Source organism: Vanellus vanellus (genome assembly GCF_965231255.1).
Source record: "Vanellus vanellus genome assembly, chromosome: 4".
Classification (NCBI taxonomy): Eukaryota; Metazoa; Chordata; class Aves; order Charadriiformes; family Charadriidae; genus Vanellus; species Vanellus vanellus.
This window is the reverse complement of record NC_138909.1, coordinates 78092628-78112118: the sequence shown is the minus strand read 5'-3', so window position 1 is coordinate 78112118 and position 19491 is coordinate 78092628. Positions and strand designations below refer to the sequence as shown.

Genomic DNA, 19491 nt, shown 5'->3' with positions numbered 1-19491 from the left:
GTAACAGTCACAACGCACTTTTATACTTCTGAATCATTATATATTGAGCGATGATCTCTGATCTTTTTCCCTTACCTACTTGGCTTCCAGTTAACAATTTATGAGCTGGAGATAACATGACGCCAAACCTCAAAATAACCTCATTAGTACCATTTATTTTCTTTAGTCATACTTTCGATCTCTATAACTTCCTGGGGAAATGAGTTTCATGACTTTATTACACTTAATGTGAAAAATACTTCCTTTTAGGTTGGTTACCTGTTAACTGTGTGTGCCCTATTTCTTGCATTGCAAAATACAAGAAGTGATGTGAGGAAGGTGCAATCATTGCAATCTTATAAACTTTTATCATCTTGCTCTCCTCCTTTCCTGACCATTATTGCCTTTTCAAGGTAAAGAATACTTACATGAAAGCTAAAGAATTACTGAATACCCAGTTCTCCCCTAATGTACTTTTTTCCCCTGTGTCTTCAGAGCAATTAGGCAACAAAGTAATCAAAGCAACTCCTGCGTTTGGGCATATGGGTCCATTAGGGCTCCCTGTTAAGAGATTTAGTTATAAGGGTTTGGACACGACTGCAGAAAACAGAACCTATGAAAAACAGCTGAACCTGAAATAAAAGGTAAGTTTTAGAAAAAAGTACACAGAAGTTAGTGGCAAACTTATATTAAATCCTCTTGTGAAAATTCCAGAATTACAGGTACAATTTCCTACCTTTTGAAATGCAAAATTAAAAACATTAACATGGAAAAGAGAACCTGAAAGCCAGCAAAAATTCCATGCATGTAACTAGCTGTTTGATCCTTTTATCATCATCAATCGTCTAGTCTTTCTGCAAATGTGATTGTTGTCCTTGATTCCTATCCTTGATTCCTAAGACACAAGGCACAAAAGGACAACTCAGCCACCAAATAGTTAAGTGTTGACTCCAAATAACTTCTAAAGCCAGTTTATCCATCCTTGAACAGAAAACGTAGTATGATCCTTTCCAAGACAGCAGGAAGAGACGTGTAGCTCAAGGGTAAAGTCAGGAGCCCTTTAGCAAGCTGAAAAAGTTACTGAGTTGCTTGCCAGATCTCCTCTTTCACAAATTCTTTAATGTGCTTTCTTGGCTAATTATCAGTCTGCTCCCTGTACCAAGGCCAGTCCCTTTTGAAAAACATGACAAATATTCAGACACTGCAGTATAAAGAGTGCCTTCTGTAACAATTCTGATGGCTTCTTAGCAATAAAAAAAAAAAAAAAAAAAGCGTCACGACAAGATTTAAGCTACATTGTCAAGTTTGTAGATAGTCCATGTTCTTTCCCTGTTCCTTTATGTCAACATTTGAAGGAAAAACACCCACCAAACAGAGATACGCACATTCTTCCCCACACCAGTGTCTTAGGGGGAATTCGTTCACTAAGACTACAAACAAGCAACCCGTCTTCACCTCTCCCCCAAAATCCCTCTACTTTCATCCCTGAAGAACTGCAAACACTAGATACCAGATATGAATATAGACAATGCCTCTCCCCTGCCTTGAAAATACAGAGCCACTGTCCTGGACAAGATTATTAAATAGTAGCTGGTTTTGTCCCAAGTTCAGCCAACTTTGTAAACCTGGCAGATTAAAAGGAACTTACTTAAACTCACATCAATTCTTCAGTAAAGCAAACTAGCTTCGTGCCAAAAGAGTAAAGAGGCAACACTTGCAGACAACTAATTCTGCCACAGTAGTGGTGTCACAAAAATACATGTACCTGTCCAAACACACATAAATAGGTACACATGTACATATTGGTGTCAAAATAAAAAGATTTCTTCACTCTTTCATTCTCATTACTATCATCTATCATTTCGACGATAAATTGGCAAACTCAAGCTCATTCTGTAGGACAACTACACACTTACTTCTAAGATACTATAATGCACAGTAAACTTGAATGTGCTTATGTCAAAAGAATGGCATAATGAATAATCTGCACACATACCAAAAACCTAGAAGTGAAACTACTAAGTCTTGCAAATTGTTCAATTCTTCGCTTTTAGAAAATCTGTTAAAATAATCTTAACTGTGTGCTTCGTTAAAAGCAAAGCTAAGAGAAGCAATGCTACATTTCAAGCTCTGGAGTTGGTTCTTCAGCCACAAACAACAAAAATTAATAACTGACTTTCCATAGAAGAAAAGATATTGCTAGTAACAGTTTGTTCATCTACACCTTGAAGAGTAAAGCAACTTTGTGAGTCTGTATTGCCCACATTCACAATTGCAGAAAACATATAAAACACTCAGAATGGCTAATGGATGAATCAGATAAGATCGTCCTTTTCTATTCTCAGTTACAAGTTTTTTTTTCTGTAAGACATCAATCAACTATGCCAAAATTTGCCTACATATAACTCATAGCTGAATTTTGCGCAAGATTCCACCTCAATTTACTTTAAGGCACTTAGATAGTAACACAGTATCAATGCTTTATCTTGATCAGAGACATAAATGAATGGGTAGCTACACAGGTATCCAACCAAAATGTTAGAAGTCAGCACTAGAATGTTATTGAAACCATAATGGTATTTCTTCTGAATACATGTCACTCGAATAATGCTTACAGTTGCTTATCCATTTATGCATTATTAATGAGTAAGCCAATAGGTCAGTCTGCTTCATTTATACATGTTTTTTTTAAAGGCTGCATCTATGCTTTCTTTGACAGAAGTCTCTCCATGAAGAAGGTACTGCTGACTAACTTATAACTATAACAACTTTAAAAGATAATGACCAAACCCAGCACATATGGCAATATCACACCCATGCATACCTCCAGTAAACGAAGCAAGAGATGCCACTAAAGATTAAAAAGCATGAAAACCCCTGCAGAGAGCAGTCTGATGCCTCAGCTTCACAGCCCCACTGTCCACAACACAACAGTATTCACATGAGGCAGACCTTAATTTTATATCAATAGCATTCTTATTTTTGCCAGGTGGAGAGATTTTAAGATCTAAGAATGGCTTTAGGTAGGCTGGATAGAAACGAGGACAACAGGAAAACCACTTAAGAAATGTATACGTACAATTTCACTAAAGTGGAAGATAGAACTATACACATTATTGTGACTTTTTTTGTACTAACAAAAGCATCTACGTCAACTGTGACACTGCAGCTTCTCTTATCTCTTTGCTGGCATAAGATTTTATATAGAATACAAAAATAGCACAAAGCCACCTTACCTTTTTCTTCATCTATTCGAAAAACTCCTAAACCAGATCCATCTCTGATTGAATATCTAATCTCCCCATCTCGTCCTGCGTCTTCATCATAAGCAGATACTGTCATTACCGAGGAGCCAACAGGTGCATCTTCCTTTATAAAGCCTTTATCTGCAAATATAGAGAACCGTGGAGGGTGCAAGTTTTCATTCACATCAACTATCTCAACCTCAACGTAACATGTAGAGGACAATGAAATGGGTTTTCCTTTGTCCTTGGCTCGCACAGTCAAGTTATAAAACTGTTTCTTTTCATAATCCAGTCTTTGTACAATACGTATTGCTCCACTTATTTTGTCAACATCAAAGGTGCCATCTCCACTGTCCAAAAGACTGTATCGTACTTGACTTGACTGGCCTAAATCAGGATCGTAGGCTTCTAGCCACGTAATAATAGTTCCCTCGGGAAGATCTTCTCGAATTTTCACATGATAATTTGAAGGAATAAACTTAGGAGGGTTATCATTAACATCTTCTACAGACACTTTCAACATAACTGTTGAAAATAATTGAGGTTCTTCAGTAGGTTGGTCCCTAGCCTCTATTTTCAAGAAATAGACGTGCTGTTCTTCACGATCCAGAACGCCTACAACTTTCACAATTCCTGTCACAGCATTAATAGTAAACTTGTCTGTATCTGTTAGAAGAGAATATTTCACTTCTCCGTTAGCCCCCAAATCTTTATCAGTAGCTTCAATTTGAATTATTTCACTGTTTGGCTCTATGTTTTCACTCACTTCAACAAAATAGCTGTCTTGCAGGAACTCTGGTGGGTTGTCATTAGCATCCAAAATTTTTATATCTAAAAGGTGCCAGGCAGACTTCTGTGGTATTCCAAGATCATAGACAGTAATATTTAGAGTATATTTCTCTTTTACTTCTCGGTCAAGGGGAGAGAGAATTTTCAGCATTCCTCTTTCCATATCAACAATGAAACTACTATCTTCATTACCTCCAGAGATAACATACACTAGCTTTCCATTGAAGCCGGTATCGAGATCAGTAGCATTCATAAGTAGTATGCTGGAGCCCACAGGTTGGTCTTCTCTTATCTCAATGCTACTGGGGAGAGTACTTCTAAATTGAGGTGCATGCAGATTCACAGAGTGAGTGTCGAAGAAAACATCCTCAACTTCTCCACGACTGTGCAATTTATTTGCTTGTAAGAGCTTCTCTGCCAGCATTTTGGCAACGCCAGTTTCTTCACACTGCAAGTTGACTGGTTTGCGACTAGTAGCTACAGTTATGTTGATAAACAATGGTTTTGCAAAGTTTTCTCCATCTGTAGCTGTAATTTTCAAACTGTGAAAAGACATTTTAGCACCTAGGCCATCTATTAGTGACTGTTTGAGTGAAAGTACTCCAGAATTTGGATTTAGGCTAAATAAATCCAGTTCATTTCCAGATTCAATTTGGTATCTCACCAACTGGAGCTCATCAGCATCAATAGCAGATACAGTCGTTATTTGTTCACCAACACCAAGATCCCTGGGGATTGTTCCCTCACAATTTATTTTCTCAAACAGAGGTATATTGTCATTGAGGTTATTTAAAGTAATAGTAACGGGAACTTCAACTTCTCGACGATATGGTATACCCCAATCAGAAGCTCGAATCCTTAAATTGTAAACCCTTGGCATCAATTCATAATCCAAGTCTTCTGAGGTACTAATAATCCCACTGAAATGGTTAATCACAAATGGCAAAGGATTTAGGTTTGCAATGCTATAGGTCACATAACCATTCTCCCCTTCATCAGGGTCTTTTGCACTTACTCTCATGACACTCGTACCTATTGGCACGTTCTCATCGAAGGAGGCTTTATAGGATGTCTGAGTAAATTCGGGAGGATTGCTGTTCATGCCTAGTACCTTAATTAATACTTTTGCAGAAGCTCTTCTGTCACTTGTCACAACTTCAAGTTCAAAGTGGGACGCATATTGTGCTTTTATGGGTTCTAAAGTGGTAATAAGACCAGTGTGAGTGTTTAAATTGAATTTTACTTTGCCCGGTGTATTTTTAAACACATATTTTAAATGTGGGTAACTAGGCAGAGCTTTCACCATTATCACAGGTGTGTTTGGAGGGGCAAATTCACTTATTTCCGCTCTATATATCTCTTTTTCAAATCTGACAGGACCAGATTTAAATTGTGGTGATGTCACATGAACAACTTTTACAGAAGAAAACTGTGGGGGATTTCCTTTATCTTTAGCTTGAAGGGTAAGGTTGTATCCAAAAGGGTGGCTCTCCCAGTCGATTTGACCAGTGGCTTTTATTCTGTATTCTTTACCTCCTGGAACTGACCTCACTGTTTTGAACTGTTGAAGCGGATCACCTGCAACAATATTTAATGATGCTATTTCTCCATTTGAACCCTGATCATTGTCCTCTACAGTTACAACTGCGTAAGTTGGATCTTTGTCTGATTCTGCTGGAGTCAATGTAACAGCTGTAATAACAGGGGCGTATTCGTTTGCTTGCTCTACATGAACAGTTAGTTTTGCCATACTGCTTATGCCACTGCTACCATACAGCTTCAGCCCACGGTCCACCGCAAGAATTTCCATCTCATACCGCTTAGTGTCCGAGTAGTCAAGTCTACCAGTTAGAACTACCACTCCACTAGTTGGATGTATAGCAAACACATCCGTTCTTTCTTTAAAGCTATAGTAGAACTCTCCATTTGTTCCTATATCTGCATCTGTTGCACTGACTCTTGCGATGCTCGTCCGTATTGCTGTGTTTTCAGGCAAAGAAACACTGTAAGATGTTGGAGAAAACAAAGGCCGCAAGTCATTTGTATCCAGTACTTGTATCCTGACCTTCGTGCGCGTTTCAGCATTTGTATTTTTTTCAACTGCTTTAACAGTCAGCATGTAATGGTCTTTTACCTCTCTGTTAAGAATAGCTGTGTTTCCTCCCTTGGTCCGTATTCTCAAAAAGCAAAAGTTTCCAAGAACATATTCTTCAGCTTTGAACAAGTTCTCATTGTCACCAGAAATAATTTTGTACCTTAAGTCCCATAATGGATTTGTAATGTAAATGCCCATTTTGACTGGATGCCCAACATAGGTCTTGGCTGCAGAATTCTCATACACAGTGGCGTTATACTGTGCTTGTGTAAATTGCATTGGTGGAGCATCATGTGGCCTTTGATGTCCTTCACAGTTTCCAAAATGCTGCACCAGCAGCATCAGCAGCAACAGCATAGTCAAGTATCTTCCCATGGCAGCAATTACAAAGAAACCCTGAAACAAGAGAGAGATGTGTTAAGACTTATGACTGTTCAAATATTATTCAAATAACCTTGATGCTTAGTTTAGAATTCACACTTAAAAGAAAACTAGAAGTTACACATCTGGGTTATATCCTTTTTTTGCAGAAAGTTTCAACATGATTTACAGTACTAGAAGAGCAGATAAAACTCCTGAAAAAATGCCAAGAACCTGCAAGACTAAAAGTCTAAGAATTACTACTGCTGGACAAGGGGAACACGCAGAGTTAAGTTCGAACTAACAACTCTGTGAAGAAACACATTAGAGGAAATATGCCAGTGCTGTCAGCTACAAGCAAGCAAACTAGATCTGAACTACTCTGGAGTAGTGAACATTCACTCCAGTCCTCTACTTCATATGCGACATTGTCTTCTTCCGATTGAAAATTCTTCTCCCTCATTTGACTTAGACTGTAAAATGGCTGATGTCCAATGATGTGGAAGTGAACTGCAAAAGTTGGCTTGAAATTACCATGCATTCTTCAAAGTATCCTATGAGCACCTGTTCCAAGAACAATTACAAACAGAGATTAATTCTGTATGTATTGTATTCCCTCCAGCTCTGAGTACCCTTATAAGAGTAGTGGATAGCAGTGCATACCATAAAAAACTTTTTTATCAAGCATCACTAAGTTGTAAAACCAATAAAGAATAAGACGTATTCCTTTATCCCCCTCTCAGAAAAGATCTGAAACAAATTAGTATCGAGAGCTATGAGCACATGAATCTACTGGAGGCACTGTTAAGACATGTTTCTCAAACACACTCTAGAAATTACAGAGAAAGAGCCTGGAAAAGCAAGACAGACATGGAAACACACCCTCACAGGCTTTCCCTTTTGAAGAAGTCGGTGTATCATTTCAAATGCCCAAATCCAGGCAAGACTGCCGTACAAAGAAAGGCAGAAACCTCAGCATCGAGACATTTGTGACCCCCCTCTTTTTCTAGGTTTATTGCAACAGTCTTTACTCCCCAAAGTCTCACAGCATAACAAATAAAATCTTCAGAATGCTTCCTCAACAAGCCCAAGCTTTTAAGAAAACCTTGGGGGGAAATTTTTTTTCAAGCAAGTAGAATGCAAACTAGCTTTGACTTGATTACTTTAAGTAGTACACTTTTTTCTTTTTTTCCCCTTTCCCTATTTATCCTAAATATTTTTCCTTTACCTCTCCTTTAGCATCTTCTTCCCTGGCCAGCCTGTTATACAACTCATACTAATTCCTAATCATACCAATGCCTAACTGTACTCCTCTTTCATTCTTCATGACCTTTTCCTCCCACATTTTAGCCCTAGTTTGCCCCCATTCTATCTCTAGCTGTCAGCCTCTCCTCAGTGCCTAGCCTCACTGCTCACCTAAGCTCAAAAAGTATCCCATTATGTTGCCTTCTTCCTCCACTCACATTTTCTCCTACAGTTACTTCTCTCTCCCCTAATTCCTACCCGCTCATTGGCTGAAATGCCATAGACTGCCTTAGCCCACCAGAAAGCATTAGAGCAAATTAATCTACTTGTGTCAACAGTTCACTCCAAAACCTCAGAAGCAGCTAATTCAGCTGCAGCCATTAGTAAGTCAATGATTTTGAGAAGAGAAGAATTTCAGACTCAGATTCATACAAACTAGAGAAAATATTAGAGAAGAGTAATGAAAACTTAGCTAGCACCCTCTTGGAAGGGGGGGGGGGGGGGGGGGGGGAAGCATTTCTGTCTTCCAAATCTAGCAATTAAGTTACATGATTAAAGCTATAACCACAGCAAACAATAAAAAGTGATTGAGCAAACAATAAAAAGAGTATGAGCTTTTAAAAGTAAATCACTAGCTGGAACCACTACTTACAAGGTCTTAAAGCTGGATGAAGGAAAGGTTGGGAGGGCAAATGTGTGTGAGGTTGGAACAACCACCATTTCAACAGGTTAACAATATTATTCCTCCTCTATCTACTCTTCTTCCCAGGCTATGATTTGTCCTGGGAATAAACAGACACTTGGGTCTCCAGGGCTTCATCTCCCTAACATACCGCCAAGTAAATGAACAATTTCACACACACACACCCCCCAAACCAATAAAAAAGAAACAACCAAAACTTTGCAATAAATAACGGATACCAATACTTTCAAAACTCCAAGCAATTTAAGATGCCATTAGATTGTCCTAAGAGATGTTAAGAAATTACTACATCATTTTTAAGTAATCAACAGGAACAGGTTCTTTTACTCCATCTTGCTAGAATTTTGGGAGCTGTCTATTGTCAAAAACATGTTGAATGACCAGTTCTTATGCTGATCTGATCAGGTCTTCCCCTCTTTTCTTCCTCAGCTACACTAGGATTTTTTTTTAATTTTTTTTTTTTACTTTATGTTTTAGTCCAAAACCCAGCTTGACCTCTGATGCTATGGCATCCCTAACTCACTGCCTATACTTATGTTTGGCAACAAGCTGTCTGAAGTTGTATTTTTATTATGTAAAATATTGTACCTGTCTGTCTTTTGTCATTTGCTCCTCACATCTCAGGCACATTAGACACAACGTGCACCACACTACGAGGCATTAGGCTGCATTAAGATATCCAAACTCCTCATTAAAATTCAAAGCCGAACACATGTGTGTTTTACCATTACCATAAATATTTTTCTGTGCCATAACACCTTAAGCACTTTTTGCTGCTTTTCTGCAATAACTTCAAGCGGAGTCTGCTCAGAACTGGCAAGAGGCAGTCTATTATGCATGATGACACAACTACCAGTAAGAGAATCCATTCCTCAGCAGCAACTTCTGAGGTTTGCTGAGTCAGAACCCAGAGCTAGGAGCACCTCTCAGCTGAACAGTTAACCACGTTAGATAAAAACAAGATAGTCATTTCTGTTACATGACACTTTTTCCATCTTGTCATAATTTACAGAGCTACTGGAAACTAAAAAACGTTGATCCAGGATTATCCAAAAATCAACATAATATAATCTTGACGAATATCTAAGGAATTAACAATGCCAGTTGTAAAGACAGTTAACTACTAAGAGAAAGCATTAAAGTGTTAAGCTAAAGTGATAATGTGTTAGATATAAACTCAGATGGCTCATTACAGTGAGCCACAATGACTGAATTTCAGAAACATTTTAGCCAAAGGCTACACTTTGAACTCCTAAATTTTTTATTATCTTTGGAATATGACCAGTTGAGGATTTTCTGCACCCATTTTCAACACATAAGGCAACCGTTTGCTTAACAAAATATCATAGCCCTAGGTTTATAAGACGCACACACCATGTTCATTCCGAAAAGCTACTTCCAAACAAACTTTGATTTCCCATTTGGAAATTATTTGGATAATTTTTATTTATATGCATATCTAGGTCATTGTTATTTATATGCATACTCAGCGCTGGGATACATAAGACAGTTTTAGTACTTAGTTACAATGTTAACAAAATTATTAACACATCAACACTATTAACATAATTTGTATATGGGAAAAAATACTAACACAACTTAGAAATATGAACTACCTTCACATTAAAGGTATAAGAATAAGCACAGTTTTGGGGCTAGCAGATGTCAAAGCGATAACTTACAAATGACAATGATTTGGATACAATAGAAGTCATATAAAAGACTTTCTTTTCACAGTATGTTTACAGTATCTAGATTTCAAAGTTTGTATTTTGAGACTTGAAAGTTTTAAGCATAAAATATAGCATATAGTAAATGCCAATCTCAATGCCAAGCAAGCCAACAACAACAACAAAAATAAACACTGGCAAAACGGGCTTATCTTCCACATAAGGTATCAATGGTGACCATACAGTGAGAGATTTAATCCCCCAGCAATCAAAGCCATAGGTAGAAAAAGAATCTAAATCAGGCCACACAGCCCGAGTCATGATGAGTCTTAGTCCCATTGCTATCCCTTTTCTACATAGCAAGATCTGCCATTTAAGCCCAGAAGGACGTTCTGTAAGACTAAGCTACATCGTTTACATTAGCAGAAGGAGAGTCTGAGAGCATGGCCTGTTACACCGCTCTAGGGAGACACCAGAGAGCATTTTGAGGACTAAAAGAGGTTCTGTTTCTACAACGCTTGTCTATTGAAATCTTTCACTAACTTTTAGCAAATGTAGAGGGGGTTTCCCTCCATACGTGCACCAGCTTCTTTGATTTGTAATGTTAAGTTATGAATAATAAAACATCTCCACCAATCAAAACGTCGCCTGTTTACTTTAAAGGTCAGTTTTGCACACACAACTGATGCCATTTGACACAAAAGCACTGTGAAAAGTTATTACTGCAGTAACTAAACTGTCATGACAGGGTTGCTACTGTAGAAGTCTACGAGAGATCGTGTGGCTTTGTGGGCTGTACTAACTGTAGTTACACCTACTCTTTCAATTGTTTAAAAGCAACTATTTATGTAGTCTGGTTGGGGAAAAAAAAAAAAAATCAGGTTTAGGCATTTCAAAATGTTTAAGTTTCCAACCAAAAAAACTTAACAGTCTTTTGCGTTTCTGGGAGGGAGGGTGTCTGTGTTTTGGCATTCAGGAAATTAACACACGATGAAAGCGTATGGTAACCTTACTTTACTAAAGCCGGTAAGTTATTCAAATAATGTACATTGTCGCAGAGATTAACATAACAGTTTCAACTTGTGACTAAAGTCCAGTAAGTTTGATGCTTGTATTCTCCACGTTATGAGTTAATCACATGAGATAGTTTGATTTATGCTTTCGAGATCTTTGCTGTTAAAAGGAAAACCCAGCAGCTTTATTCAAACAGCACGTTAAAAAAAGATTCTGAATCTGGAGCAAAACAAAGTTTCACACAGAGAATTTCTACTATTTCTCTGTAGGGCAGTTACTTATTAGCGTACCTAATACTAAACTCACCAGTTACGCAAGGAAAAGCAGACCTCTCATCTCTGTGAATAAGAGTTTGATCAAAATTTAACATGGCACCTAAAGTTTATGATGACAAAAATAATTTTACTGAGCTTGAACTCAGTTTTAAACTTAAAAAAAAAAAAAGTAAAACTTTGAGGGTTTAAAGGGATTTACGTTTGCTTACTTGCACTGATAGTAGTGGTAACTTAGCCATATAAAGTTCTTCCGCATGCTAAGTTATAAAAAAATAGGAGACTATTCCACTACTGGGACGATTACTAAAGCTTGCCTTCCAGTCTCCTAAAACTGGCATTTTAGGATTTCACAGAGAACAAAACAAAAACTTAAAAATGAAATCGTTTTCAGCGCTAGAGTAAGGTATTTTACTCACTAAATAGCTGAATATTTCCACATGGTTAGACAAGCAAATTAGGAAATACACATCACAGCATTCTTTTCTTTTACAGAAAGACAGCAGAGGTGGTAAAAGAATACAGGTAGCATTTCGCGTGCAACCGCTTGGGGACAACTTGCAGGCAAGTTATTTAGACCGTAGGAAAACTTACTGTTAGAAAGTAGCGTTTTTTAATTTATTAATCCGTTTCCAAAAAAAAAAAAGTCAACGGGGGGGGGGGGGGGATATTATCAGCGGTAAGACACACCGTCACTTACTGACACCACGAGATGAAAAAGCGCACCTTTCCAACACAGCTTTGCTTTGTTTCAACTGCCGTAAAGAGGGAGGGGAAAAAATAATAATAATAATAACAATTAAAAAAAAAAAAAGGTTGATGCGCTGGGCCGGGGTCTCAACGCCGCGCCCTCGCGGCCTCTCTTTTTTTTTTTGGGGGGGTGGTGGGGTGGTGGGGGGAGGAATCCGGGCAGGAACGCGGTGTTTAAAAGTGCGAACAAAGGAAGAAAAGTTCCCCACCACCACCACCGAGGTACTCGCTGGCCGCCGCTCGCCCCTGCCGGCTTCCCGGGGGAATTCAGCTGGCCACCCGGCCCATCCGAAGACACCTTACCTCCGGGGCAAAACCTCACCGCCACCCCTTTCCTTCCCCCCACCCTCCCCAACCCCCTCCAGCAACCTGCCGGCTCGGCTCCGGCCGGCCCTCAGGGCAGCGCGCCCGCGGCTCCGGCCCCGCCGGCCGCGGGGAGGTGGTGGCGGAGGGGGGGGGGAGCAGCGGGGCGCCAGGGCCCGCCACAGCCGGCGGCCACCCCGGCCCGGCGCCGCGGGCGCAGTGTGTGTGCGCGGGGATAATAACGGGGAGGGGGGGTCCGGCGCCGCTCCGCAGCCCCTTCCCGCCGGCCCCGGCGACACGAGGCGGCCTCGCCTCAGCGCCGCAACTTCCCCAAGGGGGGGTCCGCGCCGCTCAGCTGCCCGCCCTCCCTCTCCTGTCCCCCCCCGACACCGAAACTTCTCCCAACTCGCCGCGCACCTCACCTCTCCGCGGCTCACTGCCGGCGGGGCCGGGACCGGGGCCAGCCCTGCACTCCGCCCGCCGCGCCGCTCCCGCTTCTCTCTCCGGGCCGCCAGCGCGCCTCGCCGGTGCCCCTCCGCCCCCTCAGGGCCGCGGCGCAACACGCCCCCACCCCTCCCTCCCTCCTCCTCAATCCAAAACCTTTCCCCGCGCCGCCGTATTCCTCCGCGGCGCTGGACGGCCGCCGCTCCGGAACTTGTTTCTGCGGCGCTCCGCGGGCGCGGGAGCGGCGGCCCCCGCACCCCGGCCCGCCTCTCCGCCCCGGGGCCGGCCCCGCCGGGCAAGGACGAACCACACAGCACAAGCTGTTCCTCCCCCGCTGGCCCGCCGCTCACGGGGAAGGCAGCGGAGCCGGCGTGGTGGGAAGCCCCCCCCCTCCCTCCAACCTCCGCCGCTCCAGCCCGGCCCCCCGCGGGGAGTGGGAGGGGGGATGTCGGTCCGGGCTGGCGGGGGTACCAGGAAACTTCCGAAAGCTGCTGCCGGGGAATATCCTAGGGGAGGGGGGGATGGCGGGGGAGACCCCCTCGAACCCCAGGGGAAGGGGCGGACAGCGGGGCCGGGCGGTGCGGGGAGCAGCGGCGGCGGGTTAGCCGGGACGAGCCCCGCCGGTCCTCACCGGCACCTCCGGGCCTCGGCGGGGCTGCTGGGCGAGCCGCCGCTTCACGGCCGTGCCCGGAGGGAGGTCCCTCAGCAGAGGCCAAAAACCCGACTGAGGGCTACCGCCGTTCCCCCCCCCCCCTTCCCTCCTTTTAAGGAGCAGCGCCGTACCCCGGCGCCGGGGGACCGGGGACAGGCGGGGGGTGGCGGCGGGAGGGGGGGATGGATGGATGGATGGATGGATGGATATAGGGTCTCCCTCGGGAAGAGCCCCGCAGGAGTCGCGCCAGAGGGATGCCTCGTCTGCCAACCCGACGTTAACGATCTAAATACTCCCAAAACGGCCCTGGGGAGGAGAGGAAAGGATTTCCCCGCTCATTAATAAGTGATCACGATTAATAACGATCAAACGTTTTGCCCGGGGAAAGCCCGAGCCCGGCGGGCTGACGGGCGAAGCCGGGCTGCGGGCTGGAGAAGTCGGGGTGGGGGAATTAGCCCCGCCACGTCTTCTATTAGCCACATAAATAAATTAAGGCAGCTGCGCCGGGGAGAAGGGGGGGGGAAGGCTTCTGGAAGCGAAGCCCGGCGTGCCCAGAAGAAACCGACCCCTGCAGAAAACACCGGTTTCGGGGTTCACCAATCCCTCCCGGCCCCGGTTAGCGGCGGGGCCGCAGTTCGGCGGCAGGCGGGCAGGGGGCGCCGCGCCACAGCGGACGGACGGGCGAGCGGGCGGGCACGGCAGTGGCCAGGCCGGGGGGAGCGGAGCGGGGCAGAGCCGGTAGCCCGCGGCGCCGAGCCCGGCTGCGGCTGCGGCTGCGGCTCCGAGGGGGGGGGGGGGGGGGTCGGGGTCGGGAAACCGGGTCTCTCCGCGGAGGTGGCGGCGGAGCTGGGGGTGCCCTCAGCCCCGGGTACACGGAGCTTCGGGTAAAGTCGGTACGCATACATATAGATATATTGATATATACAGAGACATGTATATACTACACAGTTAGAAACTACGGGTTGAAGCGAAAACCTGAACATTTTTCAGCAGCGCAACAAAGTACAGCATCAAAACTCCCCTGGGAATCACCTCTCCTAATCACCCTGCTGATAATAAACTCATTAAGCAAAGAACTCACCAGACCAGCTGGACTCGGCGCTCTTCTCCCAAAGTCCGCTCCAGCTCAGTTCATCTCCGCACGCTCCTTCTCCCCCCCCGTCCGGTCCCCCCCTCCCTTTTCTTTTTTTGTTTGTCCTTCGGAGAAGAAGCGAGCGATGACCCGGTGCCCGCGCACCTCTAGAGCCCGACCTGCGCCGCGGCGGCGGTGGTGGTGCTTAGCGCGGTACCGGCGCGCAGCCGGCGCGGCGCCCGTCCCCATGGCCACAGCGCGGCATGTCGGCTCCCACCCATCCGCTGCTTCCAACTTGAACGAGGGTGGGAAGGAAAAATAGACGGGGAAGGAGGGAGAAGAAGAATTAAAAAAAAAAAAAAAAAAGAAGAAAAAAAGAAAAAAAAAAAAAAGAAGAAAAAACAAAGAGAAGACGAAAGGGAGGGAGAGATCCAACTTTCTTAAGACATGTCCAGGCAAAGAACGGGCAGAGTTGAGGAGTTGCAGCAGCGGAGAGAGTGAGAGTGGGGAAGCTGCGCCGGATCGCCAGTTCCCTCCCTCCTTCCCTCCCTCCTTCCCTCCCTCTTTCCCTCCCTCCTTCTCCCTCTGTCTTCTTTCGCACTCCGTCCGTCCCCCCCCGGGCCCCGCCGCCGGCAGTACCCCCCTCCCTCTCCTCACCGCTGCGGCGGTGGCAGCAGCAGCAGCGCGCACCGCTCCGCTCCGCTCCGCACCGCTCCGCGCGGGGCCGCTGCCGCGCACCTGTGCCGCGCCCGCCCGCCCGCAGGTGAGGGCCAGGCGGCCTGCACTGCCCCCCCCGCCCCCCCAAAACCCGCACCCCTGCCCCCGACGGTGGGGGGGATCCGCCGGCTCCGCCGCCCAAGCGCCGCTCGGCTCGGCGGGACGCCGCTTCCCCCCGCCGCACGGCCGCGGAAATCGCCGGGTGACTCCGAGTAGGCTCCTCTCCTCTCCTCTCCTCTCCTCTCCTCTCCTCTCCTCTCCTCTCCTCTCCTCTCCTCTCCTCTCCTCTCCTCTCCTCTCCTCTCCTCTCCTCTCCTTCCTCTTTTTTCCTTCTTTCTTTTATTTTTCTTTTTCCTTCTTTCTTCATTATTTCTTTTCTCTTTTTTCTTTTTCTTATTTTTCTGTTTTTCTTCTTTCTTCTTTCTTCTTTCTTCTTTCTTCTTTCTTCTTTCTTCTTTCTTCTTTCTTCTTTCTTCTTTCTTCTTTCTTCATCCTTTTTCCTTTTTTCCTTTTCCCTTTTTCTCTTTCCTTCTTTTATTTTTATTTTTATATTTTTATTTTTATATTTTTAAATTTTATTTTTATTTTCTTCCTTTTCTTCTTTTTCTTTCTTCTTCCTTCCCTTTTTCTTTTCTTCAGGGGAGCTGTATTTTTCAAGGCACAGCAAAGGGTTTCCCCCCCCCCCCTCAAAATGGCAACACTTAAAAATAATAAAGCATAACCAAGCAAGGTAAATTAATACTGTGGTTTTCCCTTATTCAAAATAACCCTCAACAATTACTTTTCCTTGACAAAGTCCGGGAGAGGTGGCACTGCTAAGCGACAGGGATCAGCTGAAAGCGGGGGGCTGAGTAGTTCCTGAATGGTGGGGTTTATAAGATTTTGGGAAAAATACAGAAACTGCTTTAAAAGTTACCAACCTGAGAGAGATAGTGTAACACTAAATTTGTAAAACACTCTGAGATTCTTAGAAGGTAAAATATTCTTTTATGACACCATTTATCTTTAAGGACCTGAAAGTTGTGGCCATCCTCCAAAAGTCAAATTGACTTCTGAAGGCATTGGATCATTATTTCCTATAAGATACACCACTAAAATCTATCAGCCAAGTGAGCGTGCAGTACATTCTGTGTTAGGAAGAGCAGATACCAACTGCAGTATATAAATACTAAGTACATTTCCAAATAGTGCATACAAGCCAATTCAGCCTGGGAATGATCGCTTTGAATGAACCTGTCTGGAAAGTTTAATGTCAAAATTCTCTGGCCTTGTAGGTTTCCACAACAGAAACAGCTGATTGATTTACTTAGCATCTCACGGTCACTTTTTGAAGCCCCTAAATGGAATTATACTAAGTCCTTATCCAAGTGCCACTGGGCCAAATGATCTTTCCTTCTGTGAAAACCGCTTCAAAGTGATCTTCATGAAGTAAACTGCGTTGAAAATAGCATCCCAGAAAAGAGCTAGAAGGGGAGTGCTTTAAAGGCATTATAGTTAAGGGCTAGAAACAAATGTAAACCACACTTCTACTCGGTACAGTTGCAAATATTTCATAATTTTGGAGTATAAAATTTGCTCTCTTTGAGACTCAGGGCTCTATTGTGGTTGATTGCTGTGTTAAGTAATCACAGGCCAGAGCGGCAAACTGCTTAAACTTTTGCCTAAATATTCATTCTCAATGCCTGGAGAAATGCAGTGGTGGCTCATTGCACTGACCTCCTATAAGGGGGAGAGAAGCATCTCTCGAAAGGAGCTGGGAAAGATAACAAAAAAACAGGGGCTTCTGATTTGGGTTTCCTGCTATGCACATGCTATGCTGACGGTTAGTACTTTAGATGAAGAATAAAGGGATACGCCGTCACTCTCCAACGGTGGGTAATGGTGCTCAGCACTTCAGATAAAGTGTTGGAGCCAAGATGTCCAGGCAAGTGTATTCACAAGTCTTCTTGATATATATAATTTTACTTTCCAAACCAGGTTTCTAACATCATGGATAATATTGACAAAGTCATTCTGATAGTTACTGAATATTTCAATTTTCATTTCATGTTTTCTCTGCCCTTTGATTTTTGTTCTCTGAAACAGTGTCAATAATGCTACTATAATCATTGTTGACTGCCACATTTAAAGATTAATCTTCCCAAGGTATCTTTTTGATAAGTTATCCTAAAGAAAATGAATATATTCTCTTACATTTTGCTAACCTATAGGAAAGGCACAAAAGAGAATACTTGAAATCACACTTCAGTGCCTACGGCACCATGCGCTTCTCCGAAAAACTTCCAGTCTTATAACCATTGTAGTAAAACATGTTCCCTGTCCTCTATTAACGTATCCTTGTCCTTACGAAACTGCCTAAGCTGAAATAAGTTTTAGCTCAGCTGTCCATAAAAAACCAGTTCTCTGGATTAGACAGTTTTCTTTTAAGAGAAACACGGGTCCTTCAACTTTGGAACTATTGCCCCAAAACTGAAATAGAAATCTGGTATCAGACTACCAGCAAGCAATTATGTTAGAGAACTCCGGTCATAAAATAATAATCAGAAATTATATTTCCAGATAATCATCATCATCATCTCCCTGTAAGGCGTTATGGCACTAACACTCTTCTCACTAATCTACCTCAAAACTGAGCCTCGTAGTTCTCAACTCTTTGTTTGCTATATATTTAACAAACAGGAGCGGATAGATCAACTGGGTAAGTCAACAGATCAGAAGTAAATACCGGAGTCAAGTGTCCTCCAGAGAAATTTTCCTGCTAGCAGCCCTAGGTATGCACAGGGGGAATGATATCTCAAGTACTTTGGACTGATCTCTCAGCTCCCGTTTTGGAAAAGAGAAGTTAATTTCAAATTGTAGGGACTTCAGCTGCATAAAGCTTGAAAAGACGGAGATCGGCACTTTGAATTGCACCGGCTCAGAGATGGCAAAGGCGAGGATAATTACGGCTTGGGCTCGGTGAGGGCGAAACAGTTGCAATTGCTACACCAAGTGCAGCTTCAGAAAAAAGGCACTTCTGAACACAATAGCAGCCGTTGACTCGGGGGCAATCACGGGCCCGTAAACATTGAGCCTCCGTGGCAGAGGGCAAATACATCTTCTCCGTAATGGGGTCAGGCGCAGTTTCAAGCAAGTTCTCCCTCAGTTAAACATGAACCGATCTGACATTGGTTTCATGGTAAGAATAAAACTCTCTACGGTACGAAAAGCTAGCCCAAACCTCGCACCCTCTCTGTGCATTCACACAGAGAGAAGGAGGGTGATCAGCAGCAGCTCTGCTCTGGCCATCCTCCTCTTCCTCATCTGGCCCCAATGCCTTAGGAAGCGTTCCCCAGCATCTCAATTAGTTGTAGCCTTTGGAAAGCAAAGCAAAACAAAACAAGTCCCCCAAATTTGGTAATCTTCCTCTCCCTGGCCCGCAGTCAAGGATGTATACTCCTTTCCCACTCTGTTTTGTTTCCCCACTTATAAATGCAGACCTGGGGAATAAAAAACAATTCTGCCTTTCTGGCTGTTCTTGCCTACTCTCTGCAAACTTGGGTTGAACCGCAACTGTCCGCTTCCCTGCTCCCCCCGCCTTTTTAGAGGGAAAAATGGGGCAATTTGTACGAGATATTGCATTTGAGAGAGTGCTGGCATTTTTCTGCCTAAACCAAACTTCTGTGAAAACCCTGAAAATCTCCAGGATTACCTTTGCACGCATCTCTTTATCTGACACAATTTGAGCAAGAGTATTTAACTTTTCATAGTTTAATTATTTTTATTGACTTTCTTTTACCCTGGAGAATTCTTACTGTGTAACGTATCACTGACTATTTGATTAGGGGCCCTTTCACAGTGCTTTTCAAGACTTTCAAGGCAGCAATGCCAAAATAATAGTCATATATCAGCGTCGGTATAATGAAACGCTAAACAATCTCAGCTACTTGACAATCCATTGTGTGCCCTGTGAACCTAAAGAGGAGTTTACTGGCGCAACTCAATCATTAGACTTACGAGCTACAGCTATTTGTGGATGTGCATTAAATACACACGTATGCAGTAGTAAAGAAAACCTGGGGCAATTCCATAGAGGGAAGAAAAAAAAAAGAAAAAAGACTGAAAAGATTACTTTATGATTCAAGGTACAACTAGTTCTTCAGGTACGAATGGGGGGAGGACGCTCAAATATTTGAACAGTT

General features: G+C 43.6%; 1 protein-coding gene across 1 annotated transcript in view; it reads right to left on the bottom strand.

Moving 5' to 3' along the window:
• FAT1 (FAT atypical cadherin 1) overlaps positions 1-6483 on the bottom strand; it is a gene marked incomplete at its 5' end in the record, with an annotated part of 108182 nt that extends 101699 nt beyond the window's left edge. Inside the window, one exon of the mRNA XM_082482827.1 lies at positions 3216-6483. Coding sequence (XP_082338953.1) covers positions 3216-6483 — 3268 coding nt within the window. The remainder of the gene's footprint in view (positions 1-3215) is intronic.
• Positions 6484-19491: the final 13008 nt, after the last annotated feature.